Source organism: Budorcas taxicolor, chromosome 1, assembly GCF_023091745.1.
Source record: "Budorcas taxicolor isolate Tak-1 chromosome 1, Takin1.1, whole genome shotgun sequence".
In the NCBI taxonomy this organism is placed as follows: domain Eukaryota; kingdom Metazoa; phylum Chordata; class Mammalia; order Artiodactyla; family Bovidae; genus Budorcas; species Budorcas taxicolor.
The window spans coordinates 13,454,788-13,475,917 of NC_068910.1; the positions used below are offsets into that span (position 1 = coordinate 13,454,788).

General features: G+C 43.5%; 1 protein-coding gene across 1 annotated transcript; it reads right to left on the bottom strand.

Annotated features, from left to right (window-relative positions):
* Positions 1 to 2,973: 2,973 nt before the first annotated feature.
* ACTR8 (actin related protein 8) lies at positions 2,974 to 19,798 on the bottom strand. The gene is made up of 13 exons (XM_052638084.1): positions 19,570 to 19,798; positions 15,704 to 15,874; positions 14,008 to 14,118; positions 11,170 to 11,274; positions 10,714 to 10,887; positions 10,111 to 10,204; positions 9,770 to 9,902; positions 7,797 to 7,950; positions 6,929 to 7,024; positions 6,286 to 6,426; positions 5,097 to 5,361; positions 4,384 to 4,547; positions 2,974 to 3,319 (listed from the first exon to the last, which is right to left on the bottom strand). The coding sequence occupies exons 1-13, from the start codon at positions 19,690 to 19,692 to the stop codon at positions 3,176 to 3,178; spliced, it is 1,875 nt and encodes a 624-aa protein (XP_052494044.1). The 5' UTR covers positions 19,693 to 19,798; the 3' UTR covers positions 2,974 to 3,175.
* Positions 19,799 to 21,130: the final 1,332 nt, after the last annotated feature.

Sequence of the window (21,130 nt, forward strand, 5' to 3'; positions counted from 1 at the left end):
CCCAACCACGAAGCAGGAGACCCTAAAGCCTTCTGACCCCTCCAATCACAGGGAAAAAAGTGTCTGTGAGAATCTGAAGTTTACCATATAGGCTACTTGCAGGGAGGATTACAGGTGAACCTTGAACAGCCCAAGGGTGCTGACCCCTCTGCAGCTGAAAATCCAGGGAGAACTTCACAGTCCAATCTGTTTCCATGGTTCAACCATCTGCAGATGTGCAGTGCGTTACTTACTGAAAAAACTGCACGTTAAGTGTATCTGCCCAGTTCAGACTTACATTGTTCAAGAGTCAACCATATGTATATCTGCTTGAGCAAAAGGAATAGGGAGGATTTACAACAGGATAATTTACAAAGGAATACATACACCTTCATCTATTAATGAAATGTTATACCAATAAAATTGTTATAAATATTACTAAAGACTGTGGCATTAAAGAACAGGAACTAAATTTATAACTATAAAGCTCAATTTCTTATCTAAAAATCAGGAACACTTATACTATAAAATTATAACCACTGTGATACTCAGTAATAAAGCATTTCCCACCTGAACATCCAGTCCTGAATAGGGCATGCCCTGCTGAGTAGGTAGAACTGTTTAGCTCTGTAACTAAGTTTAATTAACGAATGCCAGAACTGAGAGTCCTCACTAGTTCAATAACTTCTTAGGTGAAAAACCCTCTATAACACACAAAAATCTTTATAACAAACATAGGGAATAACAGGCTGTGCCGATCTTCACTGACCATATGCCCTACTGTGTGTGGAAACACTTCCATACCTGGTATTTTAATAGGACCCTCCCTCTGAACCAGCTGAACTAGCTTCATGTCCTACCTGACTCTTGGGCAGGGGATTTTTAACATCAACAAAATATATCACTTACAGAGCTGAAGTCTACCTTTGCCCAAAGTTACCCATTAGAACTGTCAGAATTCAGAGTTTGTTGATTATTACATAACGTTTCATGTTCAAAACAAAAATAATTCCTAAGTTAGCCCTCCTGAAGTAATTAATTTTTTATAAATGAGTTTAATTACACTGTTTTACTTAAGTAAGAAAAACAGAATCTACCTGGGCATTACAGAACATAGAGATGGGTGGCATTTTAAGTCTTCCAAATTTTTTTACTTTTCTCAAAGCATCTTTTCCTTAATGCAGAAGTCACCAAAAGTTGGTTATATTAGCATTTGTATTTTTCTAGGAAAGCCTGTCTCTTTCACACAGTGCAAGACTGCATCTGCTCTAGAATGTGGATCAGTTTCAGGTGGATGACTGTTAAAATGTTTCTGTAGAGTATCCCTAAAGGGCCATGCCACTCCTCTGATACATGTCTTGCTGCTGCTGCTGCTAAGTCACTTCAGTCGTGCCCAACTCTGTGCGACCCCAGAGAGGGCAGCCCACCAGGCTCCCCTGTCCCTGGGATTCTCCAGGCAAGAACACTGGAGTGAGTTGCCATTTCCTTCTCCAGTGCATGAAAGTGAAAAGTGAAAGTGAATTCGCTCAGTCGTGTCTGACTGTTAGCAACCCCGTGGACTGCAGCCCACCAGGCTCCTCTGTCCATGGGATTTTCCAGGCAAGAGTACTGGAGTGGGGGGCCATTGCCTTCTCTGGATACATGTCTTAAGAAGACCAAAATCAAGAAGCATAGAGTGTACAGCTTCACAAGCAAATAATTAGTAATGCCTGAGGCAATACAGTTAATGTGGTAAAGCTCACTTACTTGTTGTGTTCAGTTTGCGTGGTGCTTTTAAGTGCTGATAATAAAAAATGGACATGACCTATGTCAAAACATGGACCAGAAACCAACTTCCTCTGAATCAACCTCTACCAGTTTTAAGAGCAAATTGCTATTATGTGAAAAGCTATTATAAACAGAATTCATTATGCTTTTAGAACTAGGTAGCTAGTATTAAATTGTGTTGAAACAACCCAGAAACATAAAATCATAAGTGTATAAACTTAATTAAAAACTAAAAAAAAAAAAAGAGCATATAGTTTTCAGATTGAAGGCAAGCATCCCAAAGAAGAGAAGCAAGTTAAAATTCTGTTACACTGGCAGGCTCTTCTTTGTTTCCAACCTACTGAGCACACACTCAAGATAATCCTATTTATTTAAAATACTCTAGTATTTCTCCATGTCCTAAACTTCCAGCCATCCTTTTTTTGGCCCCAGTGTTTACGGGGTCTTACTTCCCGGACCAAGGATCGAGCCTTGATCACATGCGCTGAGGCCTAACCAGTGGACCGCCAGGGAAGGCTCCCAACCACGCCTGTTTCTATATTCCACTTGCCTGTCTCTTACCCTCACCTACTTTTCCTTCTGCCAGTCCCACCCCCAGCCCCAGTTCTGGGGATCACACTGAACAAGAATTACTCGGAGAGCTTTCACTTTGCTTTTCAGGTAAAGGAAGACTGGGGAGCTAATGATTAATTTAGTAATTATGACAGGTACCTGGTCTAGATTATATATAACCCATTTCTATTTGGCTTTAGGAAGAAAATGAGTTTGCCTTTTCTGTTTCTGTTCTGGTCAAATAATGACTGGTTTCCTTTCCCAAGCCCACCCCAGATCATGTGGGTAACAAAAGCCAACCAGCCCAATCTTAAATCTTTGTTTCTGGAAATCTAGACCTGAATGGGCCCCGCCATTTTTTGTAATCCAAGAGAAAATTTTAAAAATGAAACAAAACAACAAAAACACCTTTTTTTTTCTTCCCCTAAGGAATTTTAGCAGCATATGCAAGTCATGACATACATCTATGCTATACAAGAGGGAAAACGTGTAACCAGACACATCTCACAATTCAGGGCCACAGTCACACACCCACCCTCATGGGTACCTGAGACTGCCTATCACTCAGAAGTCAACCTAAAGGAAGGGCTTCACCACCCGAGAACCACTCTACTGCAGCAATGGACATCATCGGGAGTCTGAGACCCCCGAGGAAGAGCAGGAAAAATCACCACGGAAGACTAAGTTCATATTTATTCTCAAATGTCCTGACTACAAAAGCAGCTATTTTTTTACACCAATGTAATGTGTTCAACAAGAAAAAGTTAAGATTCATTTATTTTCATGAAACTTAAACGCACCTAAGTCAATAAATTATACTAAGTCTTTTATACCACAAGGTTTGTGCTGGTCTCCAACAGCGACTTTTCTGTCCATTTCACCACACAAAGGCAGCTCGCTCTCGTAGCATGCGGACGCCAAAGCGCTGCCACTCTCTCTGATAAATCCACAGTTCCTGTGTGGTATCCAAACAAGCCAACACTGCCCCCCCTTTCCAGGCAATCAGCCGGGGATCCATGTCCTAGAGAAGAAATGACAAAGATAGTTCAATGAAAATGGACAAGATATATACTTAATCATTTACTGGAATTTAGGGGCAGACTCATGCAGGACCTATGAACTAACCACAGACATTTTCTATTTCAGTTCACAAGAAAATTTTTCGGTTTTTATTACTGAAGATGCTATTATTCACTATTTCTTATTATTCCACTAATAGTCCCTATGCTGCTGCTACCGCTAAGTCGCTTCAGTCGTGTCCGACTCTGTGTGACCCCATAGACGGCAGCCCACCAGGCTCCCCTGTCCCTGGGATTCTCCAGGCAAGAACACTGGAGTGGGTTGCCATTTCCTTCTTCAATGCATGAAAGTGAAAAGCAAAAGTGAAGTCACTCAGTCGTGCCCAACTCTTAGCGACCCCATGAACTGCAGCCTACCAGACTCCTCCATCCATGGGATTTTCCAGGCAAGAGTACTGGAGTGGGGGGCCATTGCCTTCTCCGAATAGTCCCTATAGGCCGGACCATTTCTAAGGAAATAACTTATTTTGAAATTTGAGTGGAATAAATATATCCCATAACCTCTACCTCTGAATGAAAATTAAACAGAAATATTCCCTGGAATTGTCAGTGAGAATGATAAAATATAGACACAATCTGTTTCTAAATTGCTGTGTTTATGGTTTCCATGACAGTTCAGACCAAAAAGATCCTTGAAGATCACCTGGTCTAGGGACCAGCAGGAGATTCTCAATATGAACGAGATGAAAATGACCTGTTCTAGTTGACAGTGTGAGTACAGTCAGTCTTCTCCTTGCCCACCCCATCCTTTGACAAAGTCAGAAGTTGGTCATGCTAATCTGGAGAACACAGCAGGGACTGAAAGCCAGTAATCCAGTCCCTGAGTCCAGAGCTCCTTCCACCACATCTGTGTGACCTGCTGAAAGTAATTTTTCTACTTGCCCCAAGCCCTCGAGAACGCCCCCCACACAGCCTCATGCCTCCCAGCATTTTCTCTGTCCACATACAACTACAAATAATGCTGTTTCACCGGAAAAGAGTCTGACCTGCACCATGTACAACATACCTTGGGCCTTGTGATCACATCTACATTTTCAATAATTCGCCTGAATGAAGGTGGCATTTTATTGAGAATTCTGTGCTGCAGAAATTCTTGGGCTTTATGAAACATCAAACCACCTCCCACCACCAGGATGGAGCTGTACATCTTCTTTTTGGTTTCATCAGATGCTGAAAAGACAGTGAAATCCCCTTCACGCTTTTTCTCTGTATCTACCACCACCCTATGCCAAGCCACCATCATCTACTGGTAATGGCAGGAGCCCCTCAAAGCGCTCTCCCCCATCTATCTTCGACAATGCTACAATGCAGCCAGAGGAACCTTGCAAAGCTCAAAACGTGAGCAAGTTGCTGTCCTCACACATGCCCCACCCCCAACCCTGCTACTAGCAGGATCAGGACCTCAACCTCTACGGGGGCTACCAAGTCCAGTGTGGTGTGTACCCACACATCCCACAGCCTCACTCTGCTTCCCAGTCACACTGGCCTGTACACAGGCTGCTGCTTCTACCTAGAATGCCTTTATGTGGTGATTTGACTTGTTTTGGCCTTTGTTACTTGGTTCTATGTTCAAGAAGGCCAGGAATCAGATTCTAATACCTGACAATGGTGGCACAAAGTAGGTCCTCCATAGTTTTTGAATGAACATGCTGCAAGATAAAACTACACCCTAGCCTGAACCCTGGAACTGCTCACTCCCGGCTCCCCAGATATGCTTACAACAGCAGTCTATGCTATGGAGGATGGCTTTATCCAGGCCCAGGGCTTTCCCTTCAAACAACGAGATGGCAGTCTTCCTGGACATCAGTGCGGTGAGAGCCTCCTCAGAATCATTGCCAGCCATCAAACAGTCTCCCTGGGAGGGTCCCAGATCCACCTCCTGGGAATGCAGTCTTTCTGGAAGGTCAGAGGACTGGCCACGAAGGTCCCCTTCGAATCCAATGGGTTTGGATGCAGACTTCCGGTCAGCAGTAGCTTTTGCAGACTTTAAATCAATCAAAAGGAGAGTCGAATGGATGGTCCGACTATGACAGTGGTCAGTGTTCTCCAGCTGGATGTCCCCTCCCCACCCCCCTGTGGGACTCTCTATAAAACAAAGGCCTGTCCCTGTGCCGCAGACAGGAAACACCCCACAGCATGCAACCTAGCACCTAGTCCCCACCCTCGGATCACTGGGTGGGGTGGTGCAGAAGACGAGGACATGCTAACAAACCAAGGCAACGCCAGGCTGGCAGGGCAGACCATAGGACTTTCCGAATATTGGTGGGATTTTAAGACTGAAATGTTGATGAACTATTCCCCCCTGAGCTTTTGAGTACAGTTATTTCAGTGGCATTCTTGGGCCAGTGGCTGTCATGGGTCCTCATTTTCAGACCTTATCTAAGCAATCTCATGCTCAGTTTTGGGACAGGAACAAAGACCAGAGAAGGTTTACAGCCCTCTTCTCTCCATCATGAGCTGCTGTTTCACTGGCAGGTAACAGCTTTAATTTGTGCCCCTGCAGCAGACATCCTACAACTAGGATTGGCTCTGGACAAAGGAATTCAGTTCCTTGCCTGTGCCTACCCACCTTTCATGTGATAATTTAAAAATAGGTCAGAAAAAAAATAGGTGAGATTTTACTGAAACTACTACTGGAAAAATATTCAAAAGAGGAAAAGTTCAGAAATAATACGCACCAAAGGGAAGCATCATCATTAAATTAACTTTCACATGTATGGAGTAGTAGTCTGAAAATAGATGTTCACTGAACAAAGAAATCTCCCATCTGGATTTTAAATGTAGACTTCATCTATGGTCCTAAAATTAGTATCAGCTTTAGCATACTGTCATTGCAACGATCCATGAAGTGTGGGCAAACCTCTCTCAGGCACAAAACTATCTCCTCTCACCCTGAATTACCACAGACCTGTTCCTGCTTGCTCTGCGTGGCCAGCAGGTACTGTTCATCGTGAGGATCCTCAGGGTCACCCTGGGATCTGTGCTGTAAAGTTGTCATTTTCTGTCCAACGATTCCAAAAGTTGCTGGATAAAACAAAGCCATCGGAGCCTGTGCAGGGAAGGAAAAGAATGACCAATCAAGGCTACTGCCTCCTGAAAAAACTGACCCGTTAAACAAACTGTGTTCTTCCAAAAACAAAACTGGCAGGTCAGATCCTGTAAGTCGGATTGAGTGAGCATTCTCTTTTGGAAGGAGCATTATTTCCTCAGTGTGTAATGGGCTTCATCATCAAACTGAATGGGTGATAATACATCTGAGAGAGAAGTCTCACACTGAATGCAAAGTAAGTGCCTAGTCAACTACTTTGTAATTTCCTAGAATGGTGCCTCTCTCTAAATAGCAACTCCTCACACAGTGCCTAATTAAAGAGATGGCTCAGATCTCTTCTGATCTATACTCTATCAGCGGTTTAAATGTTGGGCTAGCAGCTAATTTACACCCAGTTGGCATTCTGACTTCATGAGGTTTCCAGCAAATACACATTCTCTCAGTCTGACTGAACCTGGCTGCCTTTCTTTCTACCCATGGGAAATACACACCCATATGTTACCTGGAGTTTTTCATCTCCCAATCGAAACTGGTAAAGAAGGGCAGGGGAATCTGGATGTCGAATCTGAAACTCATGGTCCTGAAGCCCAGAGATGTCCTGAATCCGGGGAAAGATGCTGTCAGTCAATCAGGAAAAGTGCACACAAACTCTACAAATGACAAGCCTCTCTGTGGTCTAAATCTCACCCACAAAAGGGTTGCCCTACAACTTTGTATCACTTTCACTGGAACTTAAAGAACAGGACTTCAACTGTACCTTGTTTCTCTTTCAACATTTCTGAAATTGCCACCACCTGAATTTCTGGTTTCTTTCATTATCAATATATACAAATACAAACAATGTCCAAACCAACAAGCAAATTCCCTCAATAACTGGGAAATGTTACCCTGTTCTACATTTCTCAAAAAAATTTTTACTCAGAATTTTATTACTCAAACAAGGTTTCTTAAAAAGTCTAAAACGAACAGTATAAAAAGGTAGCAATTCATATACAGCAATGATTAAATGCTGACTGTTCACAATAGTAAGAAAGTACTTCAAATGATACCATTTTATTAACTGTCTGTAACTATGTATTTACCTGCTACTGTTCATTACATCTAAAGGTTAATCTTTATCCTTAGAATGATCATAGATCCTAAGAAGAGAGAAATCTACTCTCTTAAAAAAAACTAGCTGTGTTTTCCTGAGTATGAGATACTTCTGTATGGGTCTTACCAAAAATCTCTCACTTAAGAGCTTCAGCCTCAAGGTTTAATCAACTTGGGTTGAATGGGTAGCACAGTACTGTTAATTTTTTAATTATCCTTAAATATCTTCAATTTTTCCTGAAAACAAAAATAATCAGCAATTTTGATTTTGCTCCCACCTGATCCAAATGACAAAAAGTTTCTTTAAGGTGCTGCAGAAGAAGGCAATCCATTTTATTTGTTAACTGGCATTCTCTGTAAGGGAAACCAGCTCGCTGCATCAGCCAGTAAAAGCATCTTGACACATCAGATCCACCATATGCCAGACAGAGCCTGGAGTTAAGAGAAAAGGGCAGCTAAAAAGATGCAAAGGGTGTTCCAAAAATTCAATTAGGCACAGCGAAACAGCAAGTTTCAAGAAATGTTGTAAGGATAAGTTAAAGAATGAAAGGGCAGAATGGATGTAAGGGAGAGAGAAGGAAACTAGAAAAAACCAGTGGTGAGCATCAAGAAGTGAAAAATGCTACTTGCAAAAAAATCCAAGAGACAGAATACACATTAAGTCCAGCTCATTGCCAAGTCCACGTGTATAGCATATGACAGCTGTTTGGCTATCTACGCTTACCGGCATATAGAGACGACAGGGAATAACATCATAAGACAAATCTCTCTTGTGGGAGAAAAACTCTGAGGCTGCTAGCCACTAACTGAACATTTCTACCATCTGGAGGGATCACTGCTGTGCCATTTCAGTGGTAGAAGACCTGGGGTCCAGTGTTCTCTCTATACTTCAAGAAGCAATGGCATTAAGTAATACAAATGGAGGGGCTCAAACAACTCAATCAGGGTTTGAGAATGCACTGTAACCTAGCAGGTAACAGCTTAACTTTTCTCAAGGACTGCTTAGACCCTCTTTTAAGTTTGCTTCTATGCCTCAGAAGTCAAAACTACCTATGTGAGTGACAGGAAGAATAAAACCAGCCTGAAGAAGCCATCCTGGAAGCACAAACGCTGCAGAGAGCTGGTGCTCTGCACTACCTGGTATGCTCACCTGTGCTGGGCTTGTCTCAGATAAGCAAGCTGCAAACCTGCTCGGGCTAGTTTCTTTATTAATTCTTCTGTCAGTGATAATGTAATGAAGGGACTGGACCACCACCAAGTTACTCTTCACTCACGAAAAATAACCTGACAAGAAAAGCAAATACTCAGGAGACCCTGGTGGCCTAGTGGGTATAATTCTGAGCTTTCACTGCGGTGGCCTACGTTCAATCCCTGGTCGGGGAATTGAGATCCTGCAAGCTATGCAGTGTGGCCAAAAAAAAAAGAGAGAGAAAAGCAAATACTTAAAATGCTAGCTAGACAATTTAGACCTAAAAACCTACTGTCTCCTAAATGACTTGCCTATATAAAGCTTTGCTGTGAGTGTGACTGCCACACCAGTGAGAGACACAGAGCTAACATACACACTTCTCCTATGGGAAAGCACACAGCACACACTAGGGCTTCCATGAACTCAATGATGTGAGCTCACACTGCTGTTGTTTTTAGTTCTTAAGTCGTGTCCCAACTCGCTGCGGTCCCATAGCCTGTAGCCTGCCAGGCTCCTCTGTCCATGGCATTCCCCAGGTGAGAAAACTAGAGCGGGTTGCCATTTCCTTTACCAGGGGATCTTCCTGACCCAGGAACTGAACCTGTGTCTCCTGCATTGGCAGGTAGGTTCTTTACTACTGAGCTACCCAGGAAGCCTGGGCTCATATCAGAGGGTTCCAACGGAACCAGTTTATAGCCTTGTTATAGCCTAGAATCACCAGTATATAGCCTTGTTCAAATTTGCACTTCCACAATCTCGCTGGCTTCATAAAAAAAATGTGAATATATAACTCCTAGGCATCAGAGGCTTCCCTGATGGCTCAGAGGTCAAAAAGTGTCTGCCCACAATGCGGGAGACCTGGGTTCGATCCCTGGGTTGGGAAGATCCCCTGGAGAAGGAAATAGCAACCCACTCCAGTATTCTTGCCTGGAGAATCACATGGACAGAGGAGCCCGGTGGGCTACATATAATTCCTAAAAAAAACTTCTAACTCAGATGCTTTTAGTTGAATAGGCTGTAAAGGAAGAAGCAGCAGAGAATACCTCCTCCCAAGCTCCTCACCGAGTGTTCCGATGAGAGACTCCATCTTCCACACAGCACACGCTTGTCTTCTGGTCTCCGACGTCTACAACACATGTGCTGCTCAAGCCACTTCCAAAGGTGGCGCACACAGACTCCTGATGGACCACAATCCCTGAAAGACAAAAGGCAGAGGGGTGATCAGCTGGGGAGCAGGAGAGACCCTGTAACAGATTTCTAATTAAAGTCTAGGAACCCCCAGGCAAGCATCACTGACCCTCCCAGAATAAGCATTTCAGTCAAGCAGTGAATTAAATCAACTGTGTCAGGAAAAAACAAAACAATCTCATTTCAGGCAGGTTTCCCTGGAATAACAGACATACCTGAAAAACCCATCTTCATTAGGATCATATTCACTAATTCTTTCACATGCTGTTTATTATAGATATCAGGAATTAACAAGATACATCTATAATACTAAAAAGAACAACAAAGGAGAAAAAGATAAAATGGTTAATATTCAAGTCAGGTCAAAACAAATTTCACCACACCTGTCCTCAGAGAGGATTCTCTCTAAAGAAGCAGCAGCAATGGCTAGAGGCCCAAAGTAAAAGCTCAAAGCTCTCTGCTATCTTTTAGGTTTTATATTAAAAAAAAGTTGAAGTTTTGTGGACCTTTTTTTCCTTTTGAATTATTTAAAACTTGTAAAATGAAAAAATATGACAACTGATATGTCGGAAAAAGGTCCAGAGAGAACGTATAAACACGAGCAAGTTTGCTGACTGCAGAGCAATAGAAATACCAACAACCAAACAAAATGAGGAAAAAAAAGAAAGCACCAGATGGGAATTTAGTGAAGGAAAAAAGGATATTCTTAACACCTTAAAGTTAAGACAGCTTCAAGGACACTATCTTACAAAGAACGGTGTGCTTTTATTGACCAAGAATCTCTAAAGACAATCCAGTAACTGGGAATTTCTGTTTACCTTTAAATCTTTCAGCGGGATTTCCAAGTATTTTTGTATTGCATGAGACCATATTACTTCAATATCTGCCAGAACAGCTGTAAGAGAGCCCCCAGGTCCTGGGTGAATATTTAACTGACCTCTTCTGATAGGCCAGTGAATATTATAACAGTCCAAAGGATTAACATACAGGGCCTGGAAACGATGGGGAGATGAATACATTGTTAGAACTCGTCTCTCAGTGTTTCCCAGATTCACATTGAAAACCAAAGGCCAGAAGTTATCATTAACATTTGCTGACTGTTCTCATGCAGAGAGTGGAGTGTCTAATATCTCAGGAGCCTGTGTGACTATCTGTTTCTCAGGGTAAGATTACAGAATGCTTGGGAACAACCAGAACTGGGTGGCAAAGCACATTAATTTTATAAATAGGACCTCCGTTTTCTTCTTCCATTTCACTGTAAACAAGTCTCCTACCTCTTCTCCCACCAAAAACTCAGGGTGATGAGATGTGTTTGTCCATTTATTTCCAGAGCAGTGATCTAAAATCGCGGGTCGCATCTGCTTGTTGTAGGAACGTGCCTGAAACAAACGAACATCAGAAAATTCTCTGAGTCTATGCAAGAAAAAAAGGGGCTGCCCTCTTCTCCTCTCTCACAGAATAGATACAGCGGCAAATTTTAATAACGAATTCAAGATCGGTGACAAAATAGGGATTGGTCACAAGTGGATTCTCCTGCCCTTTTCCACAACCTTGATTATTCCCATAATGTCAACACTCAGGCTGTGATTCACAGCCAGTCTAAAATGAATATTGCACTCTGCTGAAACTTGAATATAAATTTATATATTTGGTTAACCAAATAGTTCATTTGTTTTTTTCTGTAAGATGGCTCAAGAAGCAGTTAGCTGTCTTTAACTTTATTCAAAACAACTGTTAGATTATGTTGTGATAGCTGTAACATCAGTGTGTATTTAAAACAAAAACTTGTCAAAACGGGTGAATTTTTGTGTAGCCATCTTAATATTGATGATGGGGGGAAAAAAGGGCAACATTTTCTGCATAGTATGCTTTGTTATTTCAAAAAAGGTAAAAATGCAACTAAAATGCAAAGAAAGATATGTGCAGTAATATGGAGAAGGTGCTGTGACTTATCAAATGTGTCAAAAGTGGTTTGCAAAGTTTCGCACTGGAGATTTCTCACTGGACAATGCTCCCTGGTCCAGAAGACCAGTGAAGTTGAAAGTGATCACATCGAGACATTTCTTGAGAATAATCAACATTATACCATGCAAAAGATAGCCAACATACTGAAAATATCCCAATCAAGCAATGAGTAATATTAGTATCAGCTTGGTTATGTTAATTGCTTTGATGTGGGATTGAAAGGGAGTCCTGTATTATGGTCTCCTGGAAAACCAAATGATTCATTCCAACAAGTACTGCTCCCAATTAGACCAACTGAAAGAAGCACTCGTTGAAAAGCATCCAGAATTAGTCAACAGAAAATGCATAATCTTCCATCAGGTTAACGTAAGACCACGTTTGTCTATATGGAAAAACTACTATAGCTTGGATGGGAATTTCTGATTCATCCACTGTTTTCACCAGACACCGTACCTTTTGATTTCCATTTATTTTATTCACAAAAATTTTAGTGGAAAAAATTTCAGATCCCTGGAAGTCTGTAAAAGGCTTGGAACGGTTCTTGGAACAGTTCTTTGCTCAAAAAGATAAAAAGTTTTGGGAAGACAGAATTATGAAGTTGCCTGAAAAGCAGTAGAAGGCAGTGAAACAAAACAGTGAACACACTGTTCAATAAAGTTCTAGGTAGACATATATTCCTTCTGATAGTGCCATCTCTCTCTGCCCTAGGAGGAAACTGCTTACAGAGACAGACTCATCTGCAGGTGATTCCCCAAGGACATGGGAAGATGGGCGTAAGCCCTGGAACCTAGACCTTTAAGTGAAGGGAAGCTGCTTCCTGCTGTGAACCATGGCCAAACCCACCCTGAGAGAGAATGGCTCTAACTCTGAGGCCTTCCGACAGCGCTTCAGGAAGTTTCATTATCAGGAGGTGGCTGGGCCCCGGGAGGCTTTCAGCCAACTCTGGGAATTCTGCTGTCGTTGGCTAAGGCCAGAGGTGCGCACCAAGGAGCAGATTGTAGAATTGTTGGTGCTAGAGCAGTTCCTGACCGTCTTACATGGGGAGATCCAGAACTGGGTACAAAAGCAATGTCCAGAAAGTGGAGAGGAGGCAGTGACTCTGGTGGAAGACTTAGAAAGAGAGCCTGGAAGACCTGGACGTTCGGTCACAGTCTCTGTGAAGGGGCAGGAAGTGCGCTTGGAGAAGATGACACCCCTGAAATCATCACCAGAGTTATTAAGTGTTCGGCAGGAGTCAGTGGAACCCCAGCCCAGGGGTGTACCCAAGAAAGAGAGGCAAGAAGCCCAGACCTGGGACCACAGGAGCAGATGAACCCAAAGGAGAAGCTCAGACCTTTTCAAAGGAGCGTCTACAGATGTGGAGGAACATGGATACAGAGGGCCTGCTGTGAGCTCTACTCGGATTACCACCACCCCCCTCCCCGCCCCCGTCATGGAAGAGTCAGCTGTCTAGGAGGCAGGAAGTGACTGTTTTCAGCAGTGCCAGGACCTGCATACAAGTAGTCAGGAGAGCTAAGCAGTAACTTGGAGCAGAATTATCTGCTCTGAACACACAAGAGGATGCTTTCCTCTGTCACCCTGCTCTGGAAAGTATTTCTCATTGTTTGAGGTTTTATGTATTTTCCTCACATTCTTCAACCCACTGATCTTTCTGAAAACATTTTCTTACTTTTCTTTATAAGCTTCTTGGATTAAAAATAAGCAAGTCTGAACTCAGAGGGAAAAAAAAATAAAGTTCTAGGTAAAAATGAAAAATTTCTCTTTTATTTTTACTTAAAAACTGAAGGAACTTTTTGGACATAAGACTCATGTCCATCCCCAGCAGTACTGGTTTATCACACTAAAAGGACAAACGTAGTAAGAATACAGCTTCTCATCAAGATGCTGGAATAATACACTCAAGACTCTCAGGCAAACTAAATTTTCATCAACTTGACATAAGAAACGCTACCTTACAAACTGGCATGCCTAGACATTTGTAACACCCATTTAGGCATTCTGCAGGTGGTTATAAATGGTTTTCTTTCCTTTTTACAGAAAATCCCATCTTTAATAATTTGCATAATGAAATAGGGACAGCACAAGAATGGTTATGACATAATAGCACTGGTCAAGGGATGAATCTGAAGAAAGAGCTGAGACCCAACCTGCTCAGGGGACACAGGAATCCGTCTTGTACCATTTGACATCTTTTTAGACCATATTGCTTGATCCACCATTTTAAGGCCATTTTGCCTTTGTTCGTTGCTTTCAGGTTTCTGGCAGAAAAGAAACAGTGATGAACAGCATAAATGATTTAGTGAAAAAGAGAAAGTAACGACAAAATACTAATTTAATCTAGGAAGAGGAAATGCTCTCTCATCAACAAGCGTGTCCTTCACTTATGTCACATATGTTAACCCTAAGAATTCAAAGTAACCTATTTATTACTTATTAAAAAAAATCAGAAAAGCACCATCACATAAACCAACTGTTGCAAATATCTATAACCCCTGGTGGTGCCGAAGTTAAAAGCGTCTGCCTGCAATGTGGGAGACCTGGGTTCGATCCCTGGGTTGGAAAGATCCCCTGGAGAAGGAAATGGCAACCCACTCCAGTATTCTTGCCTGGAGAATCCCATGGACGGAGGAGCTTGGTGGGCTACAGTCCACGGGTCACAAAGAGTCGGACACAACTGAGCGACTTCACTTTCACTTTCACTTTCAAGGGACTTCTGACTTAATATCAGAGCATAGCGCACTTTAAACTTACCAAGTATTTCAAGACTCTTCCACATATCGGAACAATTTTCATGCTTACAATTTTATAGCAATATTTTTTCCTACATGTGTTATTTCACTTAGTTAATGAGTATTCAAGTTATTGTGATATTGCAAAGAACATTCCATAAATACTTTTGAAAAGATTATTTTATTTTCTATTTTCACTCCTGAGATTTAGTCCCTAAGATAGAATTACAAGATCCAAAGGTATAAGTGAGTTTTAAACCCTTACATTGTCAAGTTATAGTTAAGCTTAGAAATGGACTTAAGGATGGTTTGCTAGTTATGCTAGAAAATGAAATCCTAAAGCCTACTATCAGAGTTATAGAAACTGCAAGTTCCTAAAACTATCCTTGATTTAAAGCTTAAAAGTGGATTATAATGTTATATACATATTCAATACCTATCATGAAAAATTTTCCTGTTAATTATCACCTGCAAAATAGGACATTTACTGCATCCTAAGTAAATGACCCCAATAACATATTATTTTTTGCCTTAAAATTATGATTTAACCTAAGATTATAACAAGTGCTTACTGGAGGAATTCAATTTGCTACAGATTGAAAAAATAAGCTCAATATAAACTCTAAATATCTGGAAGAAAAAATACGGCAGCCAGTTAACAGACGCCTGGATGCATCATTTTAAGAAACTGACAATTCTGTATCCTCCACTAAAAATCAGCTTCTTCAATACCCAATTCTTCCTGATGGGTTATAAAAATTAATTTTCTTTTGTTACAATTATTTCTATACAATCTAAAATTCCTAGCTTTGATAAAAAAAATTATATTTGTAACCCTGAACAATGTCATTATTTTAAGATACATTAAAGCTATGAAGATGTTGTTCAAGATAATGCCATACACTGAGTATCTAAGCCCTCCCAAGGCGACAACCTTGGGCTTTCTCTCCAGGTCCTACATTTTGTGTGTGTGTGCTGTTTTTTTTGTCCACACAGTGTGACTTGTGGGATCTTAGTTCCCTGACCAGGGGCTGACCTTGGCCCCTTGGCAACAAAAGCAGTCTTGACCCCTGGACTGCCAGGGAACCCCCTCCAGGTCCTCATCCTGACTTACGTTTAGTCCCTCTCTCAGCAGCCAGCTGTCCTTGTACAGTGGCTGCCCCTGTTGCTTGTGTCTTCGTGCAATGACGTGAGGAATGCTGGCAGGAAGTGTGTCTGTGGCTCGACCAATCCTCAGAGTTGTGGAACCTGGGTGTATGACAACAATGAAGTTGCTCTGGATTTGCTGTAAATATAAAACAAAGGAGTGTTACTTTAGAAAATAATATAGATGGTAACAGACTCAAAGAAGCCAGCTTCCTGTAATGACTATCAAACTCATTTTGTATCTGTGTTTTGAGGATCTGACTCATGGCACAAAGGTCAACAAATCTTTGCTTAAATGAATGAAATCCAAGGAAATGGCAACCCACTCCAGTACTCTTGCCTGGAGAATCCCATGGACAGAGAAGCCTGGTAGGCTACAGTCCACGGGGTCACAAAGAGTCGGACACGACTGAGCATCTTCACTTCAAGCACCCAGTGCAAATCAAGCTATGATTTGAAGGTGTTTCTGTGCCAAGCACTACAGGTACAGTGCTGACAAGGACAAAGTCCCAGCCACTAGAGAACTTTCCATTTACTAAAGAAGACAGTTAAATAAGGAATAAGAGTGTGGGGAATACTATGACTCGTCAAGTGCTGGGTTCCCTAAATCCGAACACCTAAAGATCCTTGTTTAAAAAACAAATAAAAAGACCCTAAGGCTTCACTACAAACTTTCTGATTCAGAATCTCCTGGGAGAGACAGCCTAGGAATCTGCAATTTACAAAAGCTCCTGAGGTCATCAGTATCATCGCTCAGCTGCGACAACATAGGTTGAGTAGGTGAGGGAAGAAATGTAGTATTAGAACAGAATCACTGTTTTCTAATGCTGGAAAGTAAGGCTCAATACAGGAACCACTTTCGAGAATGAGCATAAACTGTATTTTGGTCACTGTTTTTTAAATGCTTTACCCTTACTGACTCTGTGCCATTTACCTGATCTGGTAAGAGTTTGGAGTTAAAAGGCCAGAGTTCACAATTCTATCCTCGTATGTCTGCCTTTCACCACCCGTTCTTGGGAGACAGTCAACAAGGACTGACAAGAAGCACAAATCAAGACAGTGGGCTTTTAGAGCCATAATTCTCAATGGAGAAGAATATAACCTGAGTGACCGGGGAACCGTTACCATGGAAACACGCTGAGGGACTCAGTGGGGGACTCAGAGAGAGTCCTTCTGACAAATGGATGCCTCCGCTGAGAATGGCCTTTCCAGCACGACTCCGCAGCCAGCACCTACTCCGTTCCACCCGTTGGCCTCAGTTGTGTCTTCCTGGCCTGCCCCCTTTCGAAACATTTCTGTAACTTGTTGATAAGATACAGTTCAGAACCTCCAAGACCAGGACCCTGCTTATTTCTCTAGCTTTACTCTAGAACTACTTCCTTCTCAGTCTCTGTGGTCTTCCGAATCCAGATTTCTCCTGATTTCTCAGCTTACAGTGCTGACCTTCAGGCCTGCACAAAGGCACTTCCCTTTGTCTGCAATGTTCTTTCTCCCTTTTAAATCTTACTCTTCCCTTCAGGTCTTAAGTTAAATGTCCTTAGACCAGGTGTGTTTGTCCTGCTGTAATAAAATCTTATGGCACCCCTCCTTTTCATGACACTTGTCATTCTTACAATGATTTACTGATTGCTCTCCCAGAAGACAAAACCTTCATGTAAGAGGGGACTGTTACTGTCTCGTTCACTACTCTACGCCCAGTGCATGGCACAGAGGTCATCTGTTGAATGGTGACGGCACCATTCTCACAAGGCCTGGTGCTATGCAGCAGACTCCTCGAGCTTCTGTGTTATGGCAGACAACATATACCTAGGCGACTGAGTTAAACCAACAAGGCTGCTTGCCATCTGGGACAGGGTGGTGATGGATTAGTTGCTAAGTCGTGTCTGACTCTTCCGCAATCCCATTGCTTGTAGTCCCCCAGGCTCCTCTGTCCATGGGGTTTCCCAGGTAAGAATACTGGAGTGGGTTGCCATTTCCTTCTCCAGGGGATCTTCCAGACCCAGGGATCAAACTGGCATCTTCTGCTTGGCAGGCGGATTGTTTACCAATGAATTATCTGGGAAGCCTGCTCTAGGGGACACCTGTACCCCATCAATGGCACACAGGCTGCAGGACACTGATTGGGAAGCTCTGGGAGTAGTAAATACAGTTTTTCAAAGTCTGGACAAGGACTTTTTATTAATTACATATTTATTTTAACATATTAGAGTAACTAGCCAGTGAATCCTACATATCATTTCCTGGACATTATTGCTTAAGAAAAGATTCAGAAGGGAAAAAAAAAAAAAGGCATTCAGCAAATAACAGTAGAGGTGCCACAGAGGATATGGAAAAATCAAAAGGTGCTACATGACCAACTGATGTTAAACAAATATTCCAACAGTGGTTAAGGGCCCAGGCTCTGGATTACCAGATACAGCTTCAAATTCAGACTGTGCCACTTCTTGGCTCTGACTGAAGTTCCTACCTCAGAGAGCTACTATGGGGATTAAAAGAGTTGATCATGCAGCTCGGAGTCTGGCTAGCTCTTCCAAAGTTCCCCTTCAGAAGAGGCCAGGCTCTGCCTTATACCACTCTCATGATGACACCCCTCTTAAGATCTCCAGTCTCATTTCTTGCTCTCTCTTCTTCCCTGATTCCAGATATTCTCACCTCCAACGCTTTCCTAGGCTCTCTTGGCCCAGGTCTCCTCCACAATGTTCTCCTGTCCTCACACTCCCCATGGCTAACTCCTAAATATCCTTTAGGTCTTTGTCTAGGTGTCAGCTGCACAAATAGATGGCGAAAAAAATGAAAAAAGTGACAGACTTTATTTTTATTTTCTTGGGCTTCAGCATCACTGCAGACGGTGACTGCAGCCATGAAATTAAAAGACGCTTGCTTGCTCCTTGGAAGAAAAGCTATGACTAACCTAAAGAGCATGTTAAAAAGCAGAGACATCACTTTTGGTTGGACAACAAAGGTCCATATAGTCAAAGCTATGGTTTTTCCAGTAGTTAGGCATGGATTTGAGAGTTGGACCATAAAGAAAGCTGAGCACTGAAGAATTTATGCTTTTGAACTGTGGTGCTTGAGAAGACTCTTGAGAGTCCCTTGGACTGCCAGATCAAACCAGTCAATCCTAAAGGAAATCAACCCTGAATAGTCATTGAAGGCACTGATACTGAAGCTGAAGTTCCAATACTTTGGCCACCTGATGCGAAGGGCCGACTCACTGGAAAAGACCCTGATGCTGGGAAAGACTGAAGAAAGGAGAAGAGGATGACAGAGGAGGAGATGGTTGGATGGCATCACCAACTCAATGCACCTGGTTTTGAGCAAACTCCGGGAGACAGTGAAGGACAAGGAGGCCTGGTGTGCTGCAGTCCATGCGGTTGCAAAGAATCGGACACGACTCAGCGAGTAAACAACAATGGTGCTCTGCACTAGCCATCCCACATCAGGCCGTGTTACCTACTGCCCCAACTCAACTGGAGCTTTCTCCTCCCGCCTCCCCCTCTCCAAGTGGGAGAACCCTAGAGAGTGGGAAGTGTCACGGCCCCTACCCACCATCCAGTCTGCTCCCCCAACCTACGACAGTGAAGTGACAGCCCTGTCCTGGTCTCACGGTCCGGAAGGGGCTCGTAGCAGCTGGTGGGGGGGACCGGCGGGGACGCAGTGACCGGGCCATCTGCCCAGCGCCCTCGGAGCGAACGGGAAATGACCGCCTTGCACCACCCACCCGGGTGAGGGCCCGAAGCCTCGGGTCGCTCGCCAGTCTCCTCCCCTCGCCCAGCTCCGCGGGCCCCGCCCGGGCCCGGAAGCCGCGTCCGAGGCCCGCCCCCGCCGCCTCACCTCCTGCAGCGACTCCGGCACCAGCGCGGGCACGATAGGTCGCTTCACCCCGCGCTGCTCCTTCTCCTTCTCCCCGCCCTTCTCCTTCCCGTTCTCCGCCTCTCCCTTCTCCGCCTGGGTCATGTCGGCCGCCGACGCCCCTCCAGTCTCTAGCTTCAGTGACGCGACGCGACTGCCAGAAAACTGGTCTCAGCGCAGACGACCCCGCTGCTCACAGACAAGGAGGCCGCCCGGCGTCGGCCCAGAGGATTCCGGGAAGGCGGAAGGGCGGAGGCGGAGCTGCCCGGAGCGGGCGGGGGGGGGGGGGGGGGGGTTGGGCGGATGCTGATGCGATTGGTCAGGGCTGCAGCGAGCCGGCCAGCTACTTGGCGTTTTGTTTTCCGTACTTGCTGTTGAATCCGGGATACCTAGCATCTAGCTTAAACCTCACACGTGTTTCCTCTGGCTTCTCAGATTACCTACGTAATTTTAGTTCTCGTACTTCACTGGCTGTGCTCAGTCCGGCCTCGGATGTTAGTGTTCCCTGGAGAGTTTAGGGCATCTCTCCACACACTCCTTGGAGGACTTGATCCAGTTTCATGGCTTTAAATATGAAGATAACTCCCAAATATGTATTTCCAGTTTGGATCTCTCCCTGATAACCAATTGCTTCTTTAGTATCTCCACTTAGATGTCTACAAGGCATTGCAAACTTATGTACAAAATGGAACTCTTGATCCCCCCATATCTACCCTCACTTAAACCATCCTCAGCAAGTTTCACTTTCTTTCTTCAGTCATCCACATCTTCTACAGCCAAATCCATCAAATGCAACCACCTCTCCATTCCTACCACCATTACCTAGTCCAATCTGTCTCACTTGGAATACAACATCCTCTGAACGTGTTTCCCTGCTTCCAGTCTTGTCCTCCTGTGACCTGGTCTTCATACAAACCAGTGTATTAATGCCCTTCCACTCCTATTTCCAGGCAGAGTTGAATAAATGCTTACAAATGGATACAAAAACTTTTACCCGAACACCTTGGATCCAAAGACTATTAAACACAAAATAGAATTGTCTGAACCATTCATTTCTTCGTAACTATTTTAGTGCCTATTATGACTTCCCTGGTAGCTCAGACAGTAAAGCCTCTGCCTACAATGCGGGAGACCTGGGTTCGATTCCTGGGTTGGGAAGATCCCCTGGAGAAGGAAATGGCAACCCACTCTGCCGGGAGCCAGCATGAGGAATCCCACCCGTGACAAGGTCATGCGGCAGAGATCTGATGGGCAAGGTCGAGTCAGATCTCAGGTTTTCCCCCTGGTATTTCCTGAGCGTGTATCCCAAAAAACAAGAACATGCCTGCCTGGAAAAAAAAGTCATCTCAAGGCTTTAGTCTTCTGCATTTGGAAGGGTGTTTGAATCCAGAAACCCCTCTGATGGCTTTTTAGCCTGCCTGCAGGACTCGGTACAGCTGCGCGTGTGATTGTTTGAGGCCTCCTGACCGCAGGAGGCACGGGAAGCTTAAAACATCCGAGGAATGCAGGGGCTTCCGAGGAGTCAAAATCATTAGAATAGGAC

Coding starts and splice junctions, on each gene's coding strand:
- ACTR8 (XM_052638084.1), bottom strand. CDS start 19,692: ATGACCCAGGCGGAGAAGGGAGAGGCGGAGAACGGGAAGGAGAAGGGC. Junction 10,205..10,713: donor TCCCGCTGAAAGATTTAAAG/GTAAACAGAAAT, acceptor TGTTCTTTTTAG/TATTATAGATGTATCTTGTT. Junction 7,951..9,769: donor GTCTCTCATCGGAACACTCG/GTGAGGAGCTTG, acceptor TCTTAACTCCAG/GCTCTGTCTGGCATATGGTG.